We start from the raw sequence: 23,623 nt of genomic DNA, 5'->3' as shown, positions 1-23,623 counted from the left end.
CTTTCAAAAAAAATTCACAACAGCTAAAAAAGTAAGCTGACGGACCACAATTTAATTTTTGAATATGAATTTACCATGGAACGGATTTGAAATCATCCACTTAGGCTTTACGTGAAATTCATGAGTCAGTTATGTGGAAGTAGAGTAGTTGCTACCGGGGCGTCCTTGCTACGCTGGGGTTACTACAAAATTCACGTAGAATCGATATGATGCATCAAAATCTTAGTTTACGGGAAAAATACCGTAGAAATAATTTCTAAATTATTTTGAGTGTTAAAATATATATTCAACACTAAACGTACCGAAGGAGATCAAATGACATTTTTTGAACTTCAAATGACTATAATAACTCCTATTGAAGTTGTTATTTCGTCTTTAGATCATTTCCACAAAAATGTAAAAGTAATGTAGTGAAACGTACTTAACGTAAAAGAATTAACCGCCAATGCCGTTCCAGTCACAATAATTTTTTTTTGAAAAGTGAATTGAAAATTTTACGTAATTTGTGATATTTTGGCATCTTTAGATTTTTAAAACACGAAACAAAGAATTTCCATAACTATAAATTTTGTAAAAATTGGTTGAGAAACAAGAGAGTTTTACTGAAAAAAGTGTTAGGGGTCATTAGACCCCCGGCGGTATAAAATGTCGGTATGGTTAGTGTTAAAGAAATCACCGTCTTCTTAGCGTTGGACGTTGAATTGCTAATTGACCTTGTATGATTTTTTTCCACAAATAAAACTTGTCCTAATTTTTTTTTCTACAAACGATGAAACCTCCGTTTTTTAATTGAATTTCTGTATTTGTTAGGTTATGAGGGAAATTTTGCGGATCACCACGGATTCACGATAGCAGACAAATTTGATGGTCAGCTTCGAGCTGCAAATTAGTGGTTTATTAGATTTGTAGACAATGTAATATAGGGTTTGATAATCTTACAATTTTTGGTGCGATCTACACCTTTACTGAAAATGAGTCGGCTGTACCTACTACCCACGAGTTGATCTGTGCCTGCATTATAATTTTTAATGTTAGCCGAATACGAGAATATAAAAGTTTATATTACTTACAATAAGCTGATCTTTCATGAACTAACTTAAAAGGGGAAATATGATCAACTGCACTAGGCGATATAAAGTGATAAATTCTATTTTATATTAAAGAACGGTCGAAAGTTATCTTCAGGTGGAATGACTTAACAATTTTGTCCCAGTTCTTCCTTCACTCGTGGCAGTTCTCTCCGCGAACGTCAATTCTGTCATCTGATGCAGCGTCGCGTCGAGCAGTGTTGCGGCAACGAGGGACCCCGTCGTCACATTCCCCCGCCCGTGAACCTTGGTGCAAATCTGGAACCACTGTCTCAGGTTCACATCTTTCGACGACGTCTAAAACAGCTAATTTCGACGCTGCCTTCCTAAAGGTACCCGAAGTTGTCCGAACCACGACCTCTCTTACTCTGCCGTCTCGTCCAGGAATTACTTGCTCCACTCTACCTCGAGTCCACCGATTCCGTATTGCACCGTCAGGCATCATGACCAGATCACCGACTTCCAGATCCTTGGTTTCCTCAAACCACTTTGTTCTACGAGAGATCATGGGCAAATATTCTTTCAGCCACCTCGTCCAGAATTGATCGGTTATATACTGCGCCAGTTTCCAGCTGCTGCGGAGTGTTGTTCGGTAATCCACAGGCTCTGTTGGTAGAATCTTCGCTCCAGTTGAACTACCCAATATAAAATGGTTTGGGGTCAACGCTTCTTGGTCGGCCGACTCCAACGGAATGTAGGTGAGCGGTCGACTGTTGATCATTGCTTCGGCTTCGTACAGGATGGTTTCCAACGTTTCGTCGTCCGGTTTACGAGATGTTTCCAAGATAGCACCGCTCGCCACCTTGACTGAGCGGACCAACCTTTCCCACGCCCCGCCCATGTGCGGAGTGGCAGGTGGGATAAACTTCCAGCTAGTTTCGGCGCTGGTAAACGTGAGAGCAAGGGCGTTCGTCTTAGCGGCAATTTCCTCTTTCAATATGTTGCTGGCACCTTGGAAGCAAGTAGCGTTGTCCGTCCAGAACTCCTTCGGCGGACCACGACGCGCGACGAAACGGCGAACTGCCATTATACAGGATTCCGTGCTTAGCGAATGAACCACCTCTAAATGTACAGCACGGATGGTCAGGCACGTGAAAAGAGCCACCCAGCGTTTTTCATTGCGTCTGCCAACCTTTACGAGAACTGGCCCGAAATAGTCTAAGCCTACAGATGTGAAAGGGCGCACGAATGCTGTCAGCCGAAATTTTGGAAGTGGTGCCATGGCTGGAGGTCTTGGCCTGGCCTTCATCACCTGACACCAGGAACACTTCTGCGCCACCTTGTAGACGAGGGACCTCAGCTTGGGAATTTCGAAACGTTGTCGGATCTCGTTGACGATGGTTTCCCGATTTGCGTGTCGGAAACGACGATGATACCTGTCGACGATCAAAAATGTAATATAGTTCTTTCTGGGGAGAATCGTGGGAAACTTAGCTTCTGTCGGTGCGAATGGTGCAGCACCGATACGGCCGCGCATTCGCAAAACACCATCCTCGTCCAGGAACGGCCAATACTTGTAGATTGTGCTGGACTTCTTGACGACACTGTGACGACTTTCAGGGGGACCTTGTGTTTCAGAAAGTAGTGCAATCTCCTCGGGATATGATTCTGCTTGAGCGATTCTCCAAAGCAGGCGTTCAGCACGTTCGAGCTCTTTCTGGGTGAGCAATCCTAGCTCCAATGGTTCGTCGACCAGGTCCCGTTTGAAGTTGTCAATATAACGAAACGTGAAGGCCGTGGTTCGAAGCAATTTAATCCAGGAATCGAAGCGAGTTGTGTCGATGATTGCAGGATTTGGAGAGAAGTGCCCAAGGTTTAAGTGCACTGTTCGAAGGTCTTCACTTGTTGTCTGGACAGTGCGCTCTTTCGGCCATCGTTTCTCGGGTTCGTACAGGAATTCTGGTGCCCGGAACCATGGATTCTGCATCGATAGCTGTGGTCCTTCTTTCCACTTGGTTGCTTGATCGGCCACGTTCATTTTTGAAGGAACCCATCTCCAGTCTCTGGGATCGGTTGACATTAAAATTTCACCGATCCGTACGGAAACAAATTGGTGGTATTTTCGGTGATCCTTGGAACGAATCCACGCTAGGCAGACTCCGGCGTCGCTCCACATGTATCGGTGGCCTATGCGAAAGGTGTGTTGGCTTGATATTGTATTCAGGAGACGTGTTCCTAGCACGGCTGATTTCAGTTCGAGTCGAGGAATTGAGACCGTCTTGAGCGGAGCCACCTTAGTTTTGGATCCGATGAAAGCAACTTGAACCACTCCATCCATCTCCAAGCGAAAATAGGCCACGCTGGAGAAAGCGGCCTCACTCGCGTCTACGAAGACATGTATTTGCAGGTTCTCGAGATTCTTTGGGAATGGAGATGGAAAGTAACATCGGGGGATTCGTACTTTGCCTAAGTCTGGGAACCGATTCGTCCATTCTCGCCATCGCATGTTGAGATCTTGCGGAATATTTTCGTCCCACTGCGTTCCTCGGGCCCAGATATCCTGCATGAGGATTTTCCCATGCACTAAAAAGAACGAGATGAAACCGAGGGGGTCAAATAAGCTCATTACTACTTTGAGGACCTCGCGTTTTGTAGGAATGTGCTGCTCGTTCAGAATTTGTTTGAGGTCATCTCGAAGTTCAAATGAATAGATGAAAACGTCGTCTTTTGGCAGCCACTTGATTCCCAGCACCGATTCTGATTTCTCCCCTCTCTCCAGGGTGAGAACCTTGTCTTCGACCTCAGCGAATTCTGCGATTCCTCGCAAAACTTCTGCTTCGTTGGACAAGAAGCGTCGTAGCGTGAAACCGCCCTTGGAATGCACCAGCTTTATCTCATTTACGACTTCCACAGCTTCATCAATCGACATGAAACTGCCCAAGTAGTCATCTACGTAGGTGTTGTTTGCAATGGCTACTGCTGCGCGAGGATACTCTGAAGCGAGCTCTTGGGCGTTGAGATTTTTGATGAATTGGGCTGAAGACGGGGAACAGGTAGACCCAAATGTGGCCACATCCATGATGTAGACCTTTGGCTCTGCCGTTGGATGCTCACGGAAGAGGAACCGTTGAGATTGGCAGTCGGGAAAGCGAATCTTGATTTGATGGAACATTTCCATCAGATCGCCGCACACTGCTACTGGGAACTGGCGGAACTGGTAGAGAACTTGTAGAAGTGGGGTTAAGAGGTCTGGCCCCTTGAGAAGGTTCGAGTTAAAAGATGTTCCACCAACCTTGGCTGCCGCATCCCAGATTAATCTGATCTTTCCTGGCTTCTTAGCATTGGTCACGACGCCCAGAGGGAGATACCACACACGTTCCGGTGGAACAGACGTCAGCTCTTCTAATGTGGCTTGATGCGCATATCCTTTACGCACGTAGTCGGCTATCTGCTCACGAACCTTTGCCTCCAGTTGTGGGTCCCGTGCGAATCTTCTTTCCAAGCACTCTTCTCTACGAGAAGCCATGGGGTAGCTGTCAGGAAAGTTCAGGTCGTCAGTCTTCCAAAGAAGCCCAGTCTCGAATCCGATACCTGATTCCAATCGTCGTGTCGTTTCTTGCAGGAGTTGCCTCGCCCGTTTGTCATCTTCGGTGTCAAGAATACTGTTCGGAATCTTTACACCCGAACTCTCCAGTTCGAAGTAATCACGCAGTTGTTCGTTCATCTCCCTATCTGGATCGGATATCGCCCCGAGGTGTAGATTTATGACGGCTGGCGTGGAAGGATTTCCAGAAACACATCCGTAGATACTCCAACCCAATCTGCATTTTGCCCCGATCGGATCCTTTGGGCCGCCTTCCCGTAGCTTCAATGGTACACAAAGTCGTAGATGGTCCAGACCTATCAGCAATTGTGGCTGAACGAGTTCAAAATCTTCTACCGGGAGACCCCGTAGGTGAGGGAAGCGGCGTGACAGCTCACGATATTTTAAAGTTTGCGAGGGGATCATTAGGCTACGAACAGTGCGAACATGGTTCATTTGGTACTGGCGAGTAGAATTTTTTGCGGAAATATTCAGTTCCACTAGCTGCGACTGCTGTTCCTCTCGTGTAACATTTCCAGTCCACTGCAGAGTGAGCGGCTGCTTAGGGCCATCCAAGCCGAGTTGATTGGCGACGGATTCTTCTAGAAGGGTGTAAGACGAGCCCTCATCGATGAAGGCGAAAATCAGTTGAGAGCGATTCTTTCCATAGAGGACAACCGGAACCACTCTGAAAAGTGTCCAAGTCAAATCTTCCGAGGACACGTGACTGGCGGAAAAACTGACATTCTGGTTGCTGTTGGCTGATGGATGAAGAAGTGTGTGGTGTTTATGTCGACAGCCTTCAACTCCGCATCCTGTCCAGGATCGGCAAGGCCACTTTCCATGACTATTCAGGCAAGTTCTGCATAGTTTCTTCAGCTGGACCAATTTATAACGATCGTCCACACTGGCTGCTTTAAATTGTGGGCACTCAGCTACTCGGTGTCCCTCTCGTCCGCAACAGAAGCAAGGCTTACTTGGTCGATGGCGAACTTGCAAAGCAACATCTGTCGCTTTCGGTTGATCGGATTCGGGTGCGTGGGTGTACAATAATCCCGTTTCTTTCGGCTTCCGCTTATTCGAGTCCGATCGAGTAATGTTTCCAAAGTTCGGACTTTTGAACGAGACTCTACTGGCCATGGTCATCAATACGGACATGAATTCGCCAAACGTTTCCAACGTAACGGATTGGTGTTGAATTTCGAAAGCCGCCCACTCCATTTGCCATGGGACAGGAAGCTTTTCGACTAGCTCCTGTACGAGAATCGGGTCTGCCAGATACTCTCTCTGTTCACCAGCAATCAGCGAGCCAACGAAATTTTGCACTGCCAGTGCGAAATGCATCAAAGTGTCTAGGCGGTCCAGTTTTGGCGGTGGTACCTGATGTATTTTATTCAGCAGCGATTTGATGACAAGAACAGGTCGACCGAAAAATGTTCGTAAGGTCGATATCACGAGCGGTACGTCTGAAGGAAGATAAAGACGGCTTCTCACGGCCTCATACGCTGGTCCACGCAAACATTTTTGTAACCGAAGCATGTTCTCCGTATCCGTAAAGCCGCAGTCAGATGTCGACTGCTCAAAATGGCTGATAAAAATTGGCCACTCTTCCGGATTCCCGTCGAAGATGAGATGTTCTTTTCCTAAAACCTGACGCGCGGCTATTTGCTCTTGAGTGAGTCTGGTGCGCGGAACTGCCGGCCGATTAAGCGCAACTGGAGTTTGGGATTTCGAGTTGAGTACATGGGACCTTACGAAGGAATGGTTCGTTGGAACCGGAACTTTGGAGCAGTTCGATATTGCTGAACGATGGGCTGCGGATATGGGGGAAACCTGGAGGCCCATATCCGTGGGAAATTCTTCTTCTTTTCCGGATTCTGATTTGTCCAACCAACTCTGGACTTTCGAACGTGAATCGCGACTTGAACTAGCAACCGATCCCAATATTGAGCCACCATGGCTGCTGGCAGCGAGCGCCTTGACGATCTGGTTCCGTTTGTCAAGCGATTCTCTTCTCAGTCTCTGCTCCAATGTTTTCATCTCCGCTTCTTCCTGCAGCTGCTTGACCCGAAGAGCCTTCTCTTCTTCCACTAGCTTCTTTTTTTCTTGCAACTGGCGCTCGGATTCCTCCCGCTCACGCCTTTTTTGCTCCTTTTTTTCCGCTAATTCCTGTGCCTGAAGTTGTTGTTCCTCCTCGACCATTTTTAGTTGCTGTGCCATTATTGCCGCACGAGTACTGGACGAAACGCTCTCTGCGATGTCCGTTAGTGGTTTCTTTCGACGGGATCCAAGAGCAGACTTACCGGACTTCGATTTGGACTTATTTTTCCCAGCAGGTTTGTCGGAAGTGTTCTGGCTAGCCGCGCACCCCTTGCACACATACTTCACATTCGCATCCTTAACCCGGGAGTCCACTCCTGCGCATCCGAAATGCTCCCACAATGTGCATATGCAACATTCAACCATTTCATCTTCTGCCGAGTTGGGTCGTTCACACGACTGGCAGTCGTGGGATGTGGTATTAGCACGATCGTTCATTCCGTAACCTCAACCACAAAAATTCTCGAAGATTTTGTTAGGTTATGAGGGAAATTTTGCGGATCACCACGGATTCACGATAGCAGACAAATTTGATGGTCAGCTTCGAGCTGCAAATTAGTGGTTTATTAGATTTGTAGACAATGTAATATAGGGTTTGATAATCTTACAATTTTTGGTGCGATCTACACCTTTACTGAAAATGAGTCGGCTGTACCTACTACCCACGAGTTGATCTGTGCCTGCATTATAATTTTTAATGTTAGCCGAATACGAGAATATAAAAGTTTATATTACTTACAATAAGCTGATCTTTCATGAACTAACTTAAAAGGGGAAATATGATCAACTGCACTAGGCGATATAAAGTGATAAATTCTATTTTATATTAAAGAACGGTCGAAAGTTATCTTCAGGTGGAATGACTTAACAATTTTGTCCCAGTTCTTCCTTCACTCGTGGCAGTTCTCTCCGCGAACGTCAATTCTGTCATCTGATGCAGCGTCGCGTCGAGCAGTGTTGCGGCAACGAGGGACCCCGTCGTCACAGTATTTGATAGTGGTATTGAGATGTTGTGACAAGGTTTGTCGAAATCACAAAAAATGTTCAATTTTACATACTTTTAACTATCTTCAAAATTAGATTCTTGATTCTAGAATTTTTTATCCAGATTTTTATGATTTTTAATCTTATCATTAGGATAGGATTTAGTAAGCTATATTATGACTTTGGTAATGTGGAATGCGAGTTATAAGTGGAATAACTCATTTTTTTAATGTTTGATATAAATTTTCTATTAAAATTTATGGAAAAAAGCACCACAGATAATCGTCGAAGACCTTATGGATCGAATCACAGAATTTCAGAAATCTGCTGCTTTTAATCAGAACTTATAATTTTCTCGGCAACTTTGATGCTGCTGATTTATGTTGATAAAAAAAAATTAAAATTGTTCACCCAGGCTTTATTGTTAAGCTTTCGTATTTTTTCGTCAATTTTCAGAAATAAAAATATTTCACAAGGTTTTGGTTTAATTTTTTTCCAGTATTTGAATGCTCGGCTTGTTCCGCATTTTGCCGAAATGGATGGAATAATTGAAAAAAAATCTGCTGAACATATTTTTTATCATAAAAATGTATCCTGAATTAAAAAATCAATGTTATGTATGCCCATAAGCAATATTGCATTTATACCTTGAACAGAACATAATAAATTCTAAAATGCCAGAAAAAAGTTATCTATCTGAATGATTGTAGAGCAAATGCAGATAAGTACATATTTGATCAAGTCATATAGATTTTCCTAACAATCCATTGTAGAGAAAAGTTAAGGCATAAAAATTTGAAAAAAAGCTTCGCGGGCCGCACAAAGGGGTCTCGCGGGCCATATGCGGCCCACGGGCCGCGCCTTGCTCATCCCTGATGTAGACTATTCAGTCTAATGGAATAATAAATAATATAACTTAAGATCTTACCTGGTTCAATCTCATGATGGTTTTGCTTCGTTTTTGTCGGATTATCTCGGCAGACATTCCACTTAAAACGTTTATAGTAGCACAAAAAAAATCAAGTTTTGTTAATTTCGATACAGCTTAATCCCCCAAGTTGCCCTCAGTTTCTATCGATTGAGAAATATTGGACCAAAAAGTAGCGGAAATTGAAGGAGGAGAATGCAGCCACCCAAAATACAGATTTGGCCAAGTTTAAATGGGAAAACTAAAAAATATCATGTCAGAAAAAAAAATAAATATATTTCTTACAAAAAACAAAAAAAAAATTTTTTTTATAAATTATCAAAAAATTACTTTCTTTCCTTCATAGAAAGTATTTCGATCAAATGAATGGTTTTTTGGATACATGCATGTATTACTGTCCCATTTCTGAATGAACTTAGCCTCATTTATATTCTACTTTCAGAAAATCGTTTTTTAATTTGTGAGGTAACAGTCTAAATAGTCTTTTGTATTTTTATGGATTTCTTTGAATTTAAGTTTTTTTCATATTCAGCAGTGTTAAATAAAAAGCAGTGTTAAATAAACTTCCGTTTGAAATTCTTTTATCACATTAGAAACTAAATTATCACAACTAATAAAGGTTTATGAACTTATATTCAACTCATTTTCTAACTCTTCACATAACCTACAACTTTTTTTTCTCATATGTCTCATTTGTTTTTAATTTTTTGATTTTCGTGAAGTTGAGAAAACTTAAATGTCTTCTATGAATCAAATCGGTTAAAACGTTTTCAGCATTTTCATACATCGTGAGTTATTTAAAGTAGCATCAAAATTTGAAAATGGGTGGGACAGGACTTCTAAAAAATAATTCGTATATTTTATTTTTAAATAAAAATGCTTTCTGGAGAATTTTGCATAGTAGTAACTTTGGAAAAAAAATCTTTTATATTTTTATTATGATTCTCTTTATTCGAAAATTGAACTTTTTGATATTTTGAGAGTATTCGTATTCTTGAATTTTTAGCGAATATTTGTGAATTTTTTTTTAACTTTTCATGCTCTAAAATATTATTAATTAATTTCTTATCCCCTAACAGATTACGAAATATACATCTTTTAAGATTTGACACAAGATTTCATTTTCTTTATTGGAAAAATGTTCCAAAACTCTTTTTCGGTTAAACCTTTTTGAAATTTTCATCTTTTTCGTATTTCAATAAAATAGTCTGTCATTATGATTGCTTTTGTACTTTTTGAATTCTTAATTTCTTTTATAAAATTTCGTAACTTTTGTAAGTTTTAGTACTTTTGTAATTTTTGTAATTTTTGAAATCTCAAAAAGTTTTGTCATTTTTGTAATTTTTGAAATTTTTGTCATTTTTGTATTTTTTGTCATATTTGAATTTTTTTCAATTTTTGAAATTTTTGTCATTTTAGTAATTTTTGAAATTTTTGTAATATTTGTAATTTTTGTAATTTTTGTAATTTTTGTAATTTTTGTAATTTTTGTAATTTTTGTAATTTTTGTAATTTTTGTAATTTTTGTAATTTTTGTAATTTTTGTAATTTTTGTAATTTTTGTCATTTTTGTAATTTTTGTGATTTTTGTAATTTTTTGTAATTTTTGTCATTCTTGTTATTTTTGTGAATTTTTAAATTTTTGTGATTTATGTATTTTTGAATTTTTTGTAATTTTTCTAAATTTTGAAATTTTTGTAATTTTTGTAATTTTCTATAATTTTTGTTATTTTTGCAGTTTTTGTAATCTTAGAATTTTTTGTTATTTATATAACTTTTTTTTGTTCTTTTTGTTATTTTTCTAATTTTTGTAATTTTTGCAATTTTTGTTATTTATGCAATTTTTTAAAATTTTTGTAAATTTTGTAATTTTTTGTAATTTTTATCATTTAAGTTCATTTGCAATTTTTGTAGCTTTAATAACTTTTGTAAATTTTGTAATTTTTGTAATTTTTGTCATTTTTGTAAAATTTGTCATTTTTGTCATTTTTGTCATTTTTATCATTTTTGTCATTCTTGTCATTCTTGTCATTCTTGTCATTTTTGTCATTTTTGTCATTTTTGTCATTTTTGTCATTTTTGTCATTTTTGTCATTTTTGTCATTTTTGTCATTTTTGTCATTTTTGTCATTTTTGTCATTTTTGTCATTTTTGTCATTTTTGTCATTTTTGTCATTTTTGTCATTTTTGTCATTTTTTTGTCATTTTTGTCATTTTTGTCATTTTTGTCATTTTTGTCATTTTTGTCATTTTTGTCATTTTTGTCATTTTTGTCATTTTTGTCATTTTTGTCATTTTTGTCATTTTTGTCATTTTTGTCATTTTTGTCATTTTTGTCATTTTTGTCATTTTTGTCATTTTTGTCATTTTTGTCATTTTTGTCATTTTTGTCATTTTTGTCATTTTTGTCATTTTTGTCATTTTTGTCATTTTTGTCATTTTTGTCATTTTTGTCATTTTTGTCATTTTTGTCATTTTTGTCATTTTTGTCATTTTTGTCATTTTTGTCATTTTTGTCATTTTTGTCATTTTTGTCATTTTTGTCATTTTTGTCATTTTTGTCATTTTTGTCATTTTTGTCATTTTTGTCATTTTTGTCATTTTTGTCATTTTTGTCATTTTTGTCATTTTTGTCATTTTTGTCATTTTTGTCATTTTTGTCATTTTTGTCATTTTTGTCATTTTTGTCATTTTTGTCATTTTTGTCATTTTTGTCATTTTTGTCATTTTTGTCATTTTTGTCATTTTTGTCATTTTTGTCATTTTCGTCATTTTTGTCATTTTTGTCATTTTTGTCATTTTTGTCATTTTTGTCATTTTTGTCATTTTTGTCATTTTTGTCATTTTTGTCATTTTTGTCATTTTTGTCATTTTTGTCATTTTTGTCATTTTTGTCATTTTTGTCATTTTTGTCATTTTTGTCATTTTTGTCATTTTTGTCATTTTTGTCATTTTTGTCATTTTTGTCATTTTTGTCATTTTTGTCATTTTTGTCATTTTTGTCATTTTTGTCATTTTTGTCATTTTTGTCATTTTTGTCATTTTTGTCATTTTTGTCATTTTTGTCATTTTTGTCATTTTTGTCATTTTTGTCATTTTTGTCATTTTTGTCATTTTTGTCATTTTTGTCATTTTTGTCATTTTTGTCATTTTTGTCATTTTTGTCATTTTTGTCATTTTTGTCATTTTTGTCATTTTTGTCATTTTTGTCATTTTTGTCATTTTTGTCATTTTTGTCATTTTTGTCATTTTTGTCATTTTTGTCATTTTTGTCATTTTTGTCATTTTTGTCATTTTTGTCATTTTTGTCATTTTTGTCATTTTTGTCATTTTTGTCATTTTTGTCATTTTTGTCATTTTTGTCATTTTTGTCATTTTTGTCATTTTTGTCATTTTTGTCATTTTTGTCATTTTTGTCATTTTTGTCATTTTTGTCATTTTTGTCATTTTTGTCATTTTTGTCATTTTTGTCATTTTTGTCATTTTTGTCATTTTTGTCATTTTTGTCATTTTTGTCATTTTTGTCATTTTTGTCATTTTTGTCATTTTTGTCATTTTTGTCATTTTTGTCATTTTTGTCATTTTTGTCATTTTTGTCATTTTTGTCATTTTTGTCATTTTTGCCATTGTTGTCGTTTTTGTCATTTTTGTCATTTTTGTCATTTTTGTCATTTTTGTCATTTTTGTCATTTTTGTCATTTTTGTCATTTTTGTCATTTTTGTCATTTTTGTCATTTTTGTCATTTTTGTCATTTTTGTCATTTTTGTCATTTTTGTCATTTTTGTCATTTTTGTCATTTTTGTCATTTTTGTCATTTTTGTCATTTTTGTCATTTTTGTCATTTTTGTCATTTTTGTCATTTTTGTCATTTTTGTCATTTTTGTCATTTTTGTCATTTTTGTCATTTTTGTCATTTTTGTCATTTTTGTCATTTCTGTCATTTTTGTCATTTTTGTCATTTTTGTCATTTTTGTCATTTTTGTCATTTTTGTCATTTTTGTCATTTTTGTCATTTTTGTCATTTTTGGCATTTTTGTCATTTTTGGCATTTTTGTCATTTTTGTCATTTTTGTCATTTTTGTCATTTTTGTCATTTTTGTCATTTTTGTCATTTTTGTCATTTTTGTCATTTTTGTCATTTTTGTCATTTTTGTCATTTTTGTCATTTTTGTCATTTTTGTCATTTTTGTCATTTTTGTCATTTTTGTTATTTTTGTCATTTTTGTCATTTTTGTCATTTTTGTCATTTTTGTCATTTTTGTCATTTTTGTCATTTTTGTCATTTTTGTCATTTTTGTCATTTTTGTCATTTTTGTCATTTTTGTCATTTTTGTCATTTTTGTCATTTTTGTCATTTTTGTCATTTTTGTCATTTTTGTCATTTTTGTCATTTTTGTCATTTTTGTCATTTTTGTCATTTTTGTCATTTTTGTCATTTTTGTCATTTTTGTCATTTTTGTCATTTTTGTCATTTTTGTCATTTTTGTCATTTTTGTCATTTTTGTCATTTTTGTCATTTTTGTCATTTTTGTCATTTTTGTCATTTTTGTCATTTTTGTCATTTTTGTCATTTTTGTCATTTTTGTCATTTTTGTCATTTTTGTCATTTTTGTCATTTTTGTCATTTTTGTCATTTTTGTCATTTTTGTCATTTTTGTCATTTTTGTCATTTTTGTCATTTTTGTCATTTTTGTCATTTTTGTCATTTTTGTCATTTTTGTCATTTTTGTCATTTTTGTCATTTTTGTCATTTTTGTCATTTTTGTCATTTTTGTCATTTTTGTCATTTTTGTCATTTTTGTCATTTTTGTCATTTTTGTCATTTTTGTCATTTTTGTCATTTTTGTCATTTTTGTCATTTTTGTCATTTTCGTCATTTTTGTCATTTTTGTCATTTTCGTCATTTTTGTCATTTTTGTCATTTTTGTCATTTTCGTCATTTTTGTCATTTTTGTCATTTTTGTCATTTTTGTCATTTTTGTCATTTTTGTCATTTTTGTCATTTTTGTCATTTTTGTCATTTTTGTCATTTTTGTCATTTTTGTCATTTTTGTCATTTTTGTCATTTTTGTCATTTTTGTCATTTTTGTCATTTTTGTCATTTTTGTCATTTTTGTCATTTTTGTCATTTTTGTCATTTTTGTCATTTTTGTCATTTTTGTCATTTTTGTCATTTTTGTCATTTTTGTCATTTTTGTCATTTTTGTCATTTTTGTCATTTTTGTCATTTTTGTCATTTTTGTCATTTTTGTCATTTTTGTCATTTTTGTCATTTTTGTCATTTTTGTCATTTTTGTCATTTTTGTCATTTTTGTCATTTTTGTCATTTTTGTCATTTTTGTCATTTTTGTCATTTTTGTCATTTTTGTCATTTTTGTCATTTTTGTCATTTTTGTCATTTTTGTCATTTTTGTCATTTTTGTCATTTTTGTCATTTTTGTCATTTTTGTCATTTTTGTCATTTTTGTCATTTTTGTCATTTTTGTTATTTTTGTCATTTTTGTCATTTTTATCATTTTTGTCATTTTTGTCATTTTTGTCATTTTTGTCATTTTTGTCATTTTTGTCATTTTTGTCATTTTTGTCATTTTTGTCATTTTTGTCATTTTTGTCATTTTTGTCATTTTTGTCATTTTTGTCATTTTTGTCATTTTTGTCATTTTTGTCATTTTTGTCATTTTTTTAATGGTTATGATTGTTTCTTTCATAATTTTTTCACTGATGGCTATCAAATGGTTAAAATGAACCGTCATTTTTTCGGTTGTTTATTCTCTGTTTGATTGCATTTTTCTTCATGTTTTCATAGTTATAATACACTAGAGTATGCTGTTTTTCAATCTTCTTCGCGACTGAGCTTTAAGACATTTTTGGAATGCCTGAATCAGACTTCTTTATTGTACCCTTCAAAGTTCACTCGTGTATTGCTGAAACTTTTTCGGTAGGAGTTTATTTTCATCCTGCAGGAGCTTCAACTAGCGATAGAATGATAAAAATATGCAACCTACATATTCACACAAAGTAAGCGCTGCTCCAGTTCCTAATTTATGCTCATCCATCAGAACCAAATCGACACAAAATAACAATAACGCAACTTGGAAGTCAGTTTTGGAAATGCATATCAGCATATATTAACAGGCAACTCATTCCACCTGCAACTCAGACCGGTACCAAACAAACAGTTGGCAGTCGGTTTCCAGGACCAGATTCCCGGCAACGGTTCCGGTTACCATCGGAATATCTACCAAACAACCTGCTCCAGAGTGAATCATTCCCGGCATTCAGCAGGAAACAGGGCAGGTACCTTCACAGTAAACCGTAAGCACTCGAAGAAGTAAGTAACAATGTCGTCGGAACGCGCCGTGGCCACTTGTGAAAAGCCGTTGCAGCATTTGAGCCTTCCTGATTGGCATGCCCGCATGATACAGCTGAAAAGTGTGGCTTACTGTAAAAGGGCGGAAGCATTCGAGCTGAGACATTCTGCCCGGAATCTAAGGAACGAAACCCGGATTCAGACCTTCTGGGACACTTACCATAACAATGATAAGCTATCGGATCGGGTGGCCGAGTTGGATCGCTGGAGGGAAACCATGCGGCTGCTGCTCAAGCGAGTCAATGATGAGATCTGTGCCCTGAAGGAGCAAAAATCCAACACCGAGAGGGATTTGGACGCCTTGATCATGCCCCTGACAGTGGTCACCGATGCCATAAGTATGCGGGATTGTCGCCTCGGATCGGAACTGACCTACGACGATGGTGATACGGAGCTGAAGAACGAACTCTGTATCGTGGAGAGTAATCAGCGTTTGTTGAGGGACCAAAGTCAGGGCGCCTGGGAACAGTTGAACCGTTTGCAGGAAGTGAAATTCAAATTGGAACTGGATTTGACCGATAAGGATGAAGCTCAAGCCATCGATCAGAATCAGTTGGGGGTTAACGAACATTGCTCCAATGTTACTCTGAAGACTGAACCGTTGCGGGTTCCCAGGAAGTAAGTTCCTTCCTTTTTTTCGAACAATCAAATAGGTCTTCCTTTTTTTTTAAACCACATAGTGCTTGCACCTACAAAAATTGGTTGGAATACTGCGAGGAGTTGGTGGCGTTTGCGGAGAAAAATCTAGCGGATTCGGCTGCGGTAAGGGAATCGCTTTTCGCTACCCGGGAAAAGGCCAAAAACATTCTCAAGGCACAGCAGGATCGGACGGCTCACACGCTGAGGAAGAGGATTTTCGAAACACAACGATCCCGGAATGAGTTGGAGTATCAACTGGATAAGGTGAGTTGATGGCGGTAGGAAAATCTTACAATATGGGTATAAGGTGAAAATGATAACGTTTCACACAAAAAATCTCACATGCACTTCCTTTCCACGTTTTACGACCTCCTTATTTTCTCGTGCCCCATATTTCCCTTTTTATCGAAGCCGTGCAAGCAGGAGGATAGTTTTAGAGTTAAACTGCACAATTCAAGTTTTATCAGTTCAAGTTTCGTCTCTGGGAATAAAAAAAGTTTTGTCTATCGATTCAGTACTTCTCTGGAAAAATTGGCAAAATTATGGTTTATTCATTCGTTATATTGAATTCCTCAATTTCTCAGCCATCGTAATTTCTTTATCATTTTCTCTACACCCATATAAAAGGTTGCCAAAATTTGAATGCCATTCAAAATTAATCTTATGCAAAAATTGTGCTAAAACGTGTATTCGTGAATAATAACAAGATTACTTTACCGCTAGTAATATTTGTGTCATAATTCAGGGCGTTTCACTGACACTTTTTTATATTGGGAACATTAACCTCAAAAACGACCGTGTTCATCGGCCAGTTATTGTTCGTGAGAAATGTCAAAAATAACTCTATTGGATAATGTTTCCCAGAAACACGAAATTAAAATGCACTTTGTCTGGAATTCTGGGGGCTAAATCTCCAAATAATAGCTTTAAGTGTAATAATCAAACTTTTCAGGCCATTTTATTGACACTTTCTCCTAATAAAATTTTCAAATCTTGACAAAGTATCAAACATGTGTGTCTTATGTTTAAGAATTTTTTAATGTACCTAAGTTTTAAACTTAAAATTTGTTGAGACTGAACTCTAAACTTTAATGTATGATTTTTCTTACATCTGTACTTAAAAACAATATGTCATAATAAAAAAAAAGTGTAAACTTAGCATCTCACTTAATACAAGCTTAATTTGTCTTGGCAGTTGCAGCACTTTGCCAAGTGTTATACCTGAGTCAGTTAGAGAACCAGCATTTATTGTCATAGTTTTTCTGTCAGCTGAATCAAAGCAATCGAATTTCAACAATGGAGCCTATAAGAAAAGTTTATATACTGTCTGCCGCTCATAGCAAGTCCGTCCCATTTGCATTTTTGTTGAGTTGAGAAAACAGCGTTTTAATTTTATAACTTATTTTGAGAAATCTCGTATTTTCCCGCGGTTTTGAGGGCAGCAATCAACAGCATTTGTTACTTACGTGACAAACAAATACTTTTGCATCATTGCTCGTTCAAAAAATGTCAAAATTTGGTTTGATTGTGTTGAAAATTATACTCTGGGACGCATATGCGATTATTTTCACGGTAGGCATCTAGCAAGAATGATAGCAAAACAGTCCCATTCCATAGCCAACTGATGAAAAACAAGGCAAGAAGAGAGCTTGTCCCGGTCTACAGGAACCTATTTCTTGAACAACCTAGGGTAAGCATTCCAGATTGCCCAATTTTTACCAGGTTACCGGATCTTTAAAGAATAAATGGGAAAAACCCGGATTTTGTCCGATTTTTTCACAATTTTAGCAGAATCCAAACCAAAACTCTAATTTAAATCATGAAATGTATGATTTTTGGGACAAATTACTTCGAATGTAAAATAAAATACCTTTTTGGAATTGTAAAATACGATTTAAATGCCGCCGTTGATGTGTCTTGGTAAAAAATATTTTTTCATGTGTTTATTTTTCACCTTTTCTCTTGCCTTTTATGGGAAAATACCTGGATTTTGACCGGATTCGACAGGTTGTGGCCCGGTTTTCGAGTTAAAAATTTAGAAATCCAATGCCCAGGATATTGCCTTGGTTTTGGGTAAAAATGATCGAATTTTTCCGGCCGGATACGTTTAGAAATAAATTTAGAAAGCTTAATGTAGGGTATGAAGAGGACTGTAAGTAAAGACCTGTTTTGCGTTATCACAATTAAAATTTCAAAATATGATGCTCGGGAAAATAGCAAAAAATACTTCACTTTTTTTAAAACATGCGAGAAATTGCTGTAACAACCGGGTTGATCTGTATCATATCCAATATAACTGCAAGTTGCACAACTGTTACAGTAGCAACGTCATATTTCAAAGCACACTACATGGTCGTCTATCACTATAATTATTGACTTTGGGACCGACTTGTGATGATTTTTTCGATGGGACCGACTTGCGATCATTTTTACGATGGGACAAATTTACTTGAGGTTTTTTTCAATGTTCATCAGAACAAAGTACTCAAAATATTTTTTCTCCTAAAACTACCGATAATTTTAAGGTGATTCCACGGATAAACTCAAAAATGATGAAAATGCAAATGGGACGGACTTGCTATGAGCGGCAGTGATGTCATGACAACAACTTTCTATCTTCTTTGCGGCAGAAAATAGTAAGTTGCTATCGAAATATCGAGATCTGAACTTTTCTTATACCGTGGTTAAATTATAGGGAACCCTGCGATCTCTTTGATTCCTTAGACTTTTTAAGCCAAGTTGGCCCACAAAACATATAAGAGGCCTCATAAGCAACCACCTTAAATTTTATACATTTAACTTCAAAATCAAGCTCGTTTTATCCATTTTTGAGTAACAAGAGCATTTGTTTACTGATTATTTCTGTCAAGATTATTTGATTAATAAATATAAACTTCAGTTCATTAATTACGCTAGTTTACAAAATTTAAAAAAAAATCGTGAATTTTATTGGCTTTTTGATTATTGTTGAGTAGTTCCTGAACTCAGCCCAAATTAGCTAGGTGTCGCCCTCATTTTGGATTGAAGTTTTTGAAATGAAATGCACGGATATTGTTAGGCTTTCAGATGAAATAGCTCGGATTTGCCTTGGCAGGATGTGTGTGGGAAAAAGCCTGATAATCTTAATTTACCTTATTATGTTTTGTTAATTTTCCAGCCATATTATGATATATTACTTAAGGAAAATAATATTCTTCGATATGTCTGTAAAATTCTTGACACATCCAAAAGAACTTAACAGATAAGAATAAAATAATATAAACTTTTTTATTCCATGGGAACTTCATCAAAATAAAAAAACCAATTGGAAAATTAGGAAATGCCAGAAAATATTTTAATGAGCCAAACTCTTGTTTTTGTAAACAAGAGTTTGGCTCATTAAAACCTACCGTAGGATCCGTTTCAAATAAACAAAATTAAAAAAATATATATGCATCGAATTTTTATTCACAGCAACTTCAACTGAAATGGTTATGAAATTTTTTACATTGAATTCAAAATCAGAACCGAAATTTCATGCATATATTTAATGTTCGAATTTTCATTGTTCAGTCCTTTAAATAGATTATCATAAAAATCTGAGTAGATTATCTTATGCAGAGAACATATCAAATGCATAATAGGTAAAGAAAAACAGAATGGAACGTGGAATTTTCTATTTAAAAAATTAAAAATATTTTTATTTAAAGCATGAGAAAATCTTGTAATTTCTTATCATGTGAATTGTTTTTTGGAAACACTGCAAGTAGTGATGTGCAATCTCTACAAATTTGACATATGATGAAAAACACTTCTTGCAAGATTTTGGCGAGAAAACAAAGATAATTGATTAACACTGCTTAAAATGATGACAATTTTCAACAAAACACTCTTTTGGCACTTATTTTGGAGTTGATAGAAATCGAACAAATCAAATAATGTAAAACGGAAGACAATTAACATTTGAGTTTACCGCAGAGGATGTTCACTTTTAACTTTCACTGGCAATCATCTTCTTCGGTTGGTTGTGACCCTGGAGGCAAGCACTACCATAAACATTTCATTGAATATATTAGGGTGACGAAAAAGGTTTAAACGGGGAATTGGAATACACAAAAAAATTATTATTAGTGAAATTGCTATTAAATATTTGCGAAGCGAAAAACAACTCACTGATCCACATACACGATCATGTTTTAAGGTCCTTCTAAAATAATATTTATGACAAAAATATTAAGGAAATAGTTCAAAAACTGTCTCGATTCACCCTAATTTACGGTACCAATCCAGTCTCACGAATAAAGATAATTTTAAACCTCCTTACTGCTTATCTACACGTGCATTATTTTTGCGAAATTCAAAGGCTCAACAAAGTTTGCCGGGTCAGCTAGTAGTATTGGAAAAATTAAACATGATAAATCTCACTCACTCTAAGTATGACTCTAATGACAAAAATGACAAAAATGACAAAAATGACAAAAATGACAAAAATGACAAAAATGACAAAAATGACAAAAATGACAAAAATGACAAAAATGACAAAAATGACAAAAATGACAAAAATGACAAAAATGACAAAAATGACAAAAATGACAAAAATGACAAAAATGACAAAAATGACAAAAATGACAAAAATGACAAAAATGACAAAAATGACAAAAATGACAAAAATGACAAAAATGACAAAAATGACAAAAATGACAAAATGACAAAAATGCCAAAAATGCAAAAAATGCCAAAAATTACAAAAATGACAAAAATGACAAAAATGACAAAAATGACAAAAATGACAAAAATGACAAAAATGACAAAAATGACAAAAATGACAAAAATGACAAAAATGACAAAAATGACAAAAATGACAAAAATGACAAAAATGACAAAAATGACAAAAATGACAAAAATGACAAAAATGACAAAAATGACAAAAATGACAAAAATGACAAAAATGACAAAAATGACAAAAATGACAAAAATGACAAAAATGACAAAAATGACAAAAATGACAAAAATGACAAAAATGACAAAATGACAAAAATGCCAAAAATGCCAAAAATTACAAAAATTACAAAAATGACAAAAATGACAAAAATGACAAAAATGACAAAAATGACAAAAATGACAAAAATGATAAAAATGACAAAAATGACAAAAATGACAAAAATGACAAAAATGACAAAAATGACAAAAATGACAAAAATGACAAAAATGACAAAAATGACAAAAATGACAAAAATGACAAAAATGACAAAAATGACAAAAATGACAAAAATGACAAAAATGACAAAAATGACAAAAATGACAAAAATGACAAAAATGACAAAAATGACAAAAATGACAAAAATGACAAAAATGACAAAAATGACAAAAATGACAAAAATGACAAAAATGACAAAAATGACAAAAATGACAAAAATGACAAAAATGACAAAAATGACAAAAATGACAAAATGACAAAAGTGCCAAAAATTACAAAAATGACAAAAATGACAAAAATGACAAAAATGACAAAAATGACAAAAATGACAAAAATGACAAAAATGACAAAAATGACAAAAATGACAAAAATGACAAATGAACTTTAAGTTCAGCGGAAGCCGTCATATTGGATTTTTAGATGGCGTCAGATAGCAAAATTCGACTTTTTTTAGTTTACCCCTTTCACTCAATACTCATATTGTGGGGTTTTCATGCGATTATCAGTGATTTACAGCGTTTTTAAAGTTAATTGAAAGACGCCACCTTGGATTTAAAGATAATGTCACCTTGCAAAATTCGACTTTTACTTGTAGTATTTCAAAGATTTTTTATATAAATACTCAAAACCAGCACACATGACTTATCAAAAAATGGATAAAAATGGAAACTCCGATTCAAATATGTGCAATCTAGCCTGAGCGTGTCCTTTTTTAATCGAGAACTGCAACTTTATTTTATTATGGTTTTCAAAATAAGCACTTCATGCTTTTAAAAACATGGACTAAAAAGCATCTAGCAATCGTCTTAATAAATGCTTTATTAGAGTTTGAATAGAGCATTAAGAACTTTTCTAAACAACTTATACAGTTTATTTAGTAAAAGCTTTATTTGCGTTTCAGAAATGCCTGAAATCAAATGATTGAATCGAAAATCGAAGCATTACTCATAGCCATAATAAATTAGTTATAAAACTTGATGCATATAAAATGTCATGATTAAACCAAAATAAAACTTTAAATGCAAGTTGCCTTTATCTGTGTTAGCTGGGATCACGTAGCTTGTTGCTCATTTTCTCATGTCTCACGTTTTTCATCAATGGGCGATGAAATCGAAAAGTTATTCTTTCTCTCCTTAAGAAAAAACCCAGTGATCTGTCAAAAGTACTCAAAAGTTGGATGACATTTTAGCTGCATCCGACCAAATATAATAATAGTAAGAATATTCCTCACTCCCCAGAAACTTGAAGGACACATGAAACGCGCCTCCATGTGACGAAAGTTCTTACGAACATGAATAAATGCTATCGAGAAGACCTAAGTTGCCTTAGACTAAATTTCGAAAGCTTCTGGCGAAAACTGTTAAGCTCATTATCACCAAAACTTTGTGTCCCGATCTGACAATTATACTAAATACAACACAAGTATATCTACTATATTTTTTCATAATATCTTTCATGATAAGTAAGTTGACTTCGTTAATAAATTTTATACTCAAAATATGATTTTGATTTATCGGTTCAACATTTTTTGGAGTTTTCAAAAAATCAGATGTGCCTAAATGAAAAGTATTAAAAAGAGCTAATTCTACACGAAGAATTTTTTCCTTTACCAATTTATTCATTTCAGAGAAATGCTGATTTCCATTTACCAAACGTGCTCCAGATAATAATAATAATAATGATGATGTGGTCATCAATAAATCTCAAATCATATTGTAGAGTAGATTTTAAGATCAATTTACTTAGTAAATTGTTGCCTTCTTATGATTTTTTTTTATGAAATATTCAGTATTGTCCAAAAAGTGAAATTTCCATCAAAGATTGTTCCAATTCAAATGACATTACAATCTCAAATTGAAGATTTATTAACATACTCCGTCAGTCGGGACCTTTTTTCCATTCGGCAGAAAACAACACAAATTGAGAACCATAGCAACATACTTTGCTACACGAAGAAAAGTTTGAGTAGGCTGAAATTCCTATGTTGAAAATAAAACATAAACAAAATTTTCTGCGTGGTCATAGAAATGCAAGTTCAAACACGAACTTTTGTAGTTAAGACGCGAACCCACGGTTGATGGAAAGAATGTTCAGAGTTTCCTCAGTACCTCAATGCTTGAAATTTCCTTCTAGTAAGAACTTTCTCCAGGTGGTGGTGCTGATATACATGTCCTTGCTGAAGTATATGAAGCATGCTGAGAGTTACCAATGTTGATTATAATATGTTTGATCCGACTTTCACTAGTGGAAAACCATCACTCCAATTCGGCACCGCTTTCATCGCCTATTCTGTTTGTCTCACGTCTTACGTCGCACATTTCAGATCTGCGCCTCAGTTCTCACATCTCATGGCTCACGCTCATGTCCCATTTGCTCATATCTCACGTCTTATGTTACCTTTTTAACTCATTTTTCCTTGCCACGTCTCAGTTTTATTCCTCTCCTTCTAGCATTTTTTTTCCTGGAGTCTCACCTGCTCACGTTTTATCTTCTGCGGTTGGGAAAGTCCTTATGGATTGCTACTGGTTGAGTTGTTCCACCCGAAATTTCACCACTTTTCATCATTAAAGATTGTTGAATACGAAATTTAAACCACACGACAGTTTACCATGTTTCACTAGTGTTGACGGAAAACATTGCACCGGAGAGCATTTTTGAACAGCTTTGGGGAGAAATCACGATTTGCCATTTAAGATTGATGTCCTCATAACACCAATCTATTGTTAAATAACGGATAGCAACCTAGACCAATAAATCAGTTTGACAAACTTTTATTTTCTGTACTTACCTACAATTAACCTTTCTTTCCACAGA

At 35.1% G+C, this 23,623-nt stretch overlaps 2 protein-coding genes across 2 annotated transcripts in view; one reads left to right on the top strand and one right to left on the bottom strand.

The window, feature by feature from the left end:
- Positions 1-1,221: 1,221 nt before the first annotated feature.
- On the bottom strand, positions 1,222-7,149 carry LOC129741517 (uncharacterized). The gene has a single exon (XM_055733257.1). It carries the CDS (start codon positions 7,147-7,149, stop codon positions 1,222-1,224), a length of 5,928 nt encoding a protein of 1,975 aa, XP_055589232.1.
- A 7,521-nt stretch (positions 7,150-14,670) lies between these two features.
- The window catches only part of LOC129748300 (tektin-2-like), a 9,794-nt gene continuing 841 nt past the window's right edge, over positions 14,671-23,623 (top strand). Inside the window, exons 1-3 of the mRNA XM_055742845.1 lie at positions 14,671-15,612; positions 15,675-15,897; position 23,623. The exon at position 23,623 is cut by the window's right edge and continues 841 nt beyond it. Of these exons, the coding sequence (XP_055598820.1) occupies positions 14,966-15,612; positions 15,675-15,897; position 23,623 (871 nt within the window). The 5' untranslated portion in view covers positions 14,671-14,965. The remainder of the gene's footprint in view (positions 15,613-15,674; positions 15,898-23,622) is intronic.

This window comes from Uranotaenia lowii, chromosome 2 (genome assembly GCF_029784155.1).
Source record: "Uranotaenia lowii strain MFRU-FL chromosome 2, ASM2978415v1, whole genome shotgun sequence".
NCBI classification, from domain to species: domain Eukaryota; kingdom Metazoa; phylum Arthropoda; class Insecta; order Diptera; family Culicidae; genus Uranotaenia; species Uranotaenia lowii.
This window is presented reverse-complemented; position numbering and strand designations above follow the sequence as displayed.

What these genes read in the sequence shown, in the direction of transcription:
- LOC129741517 (XM_055733257.1), bottom strand. Translation starts at nt 7,149, where the DNA reads ATGAACGATCGTGCTAATACCACATCCCACGACTGCCAGTCGTGTGAA.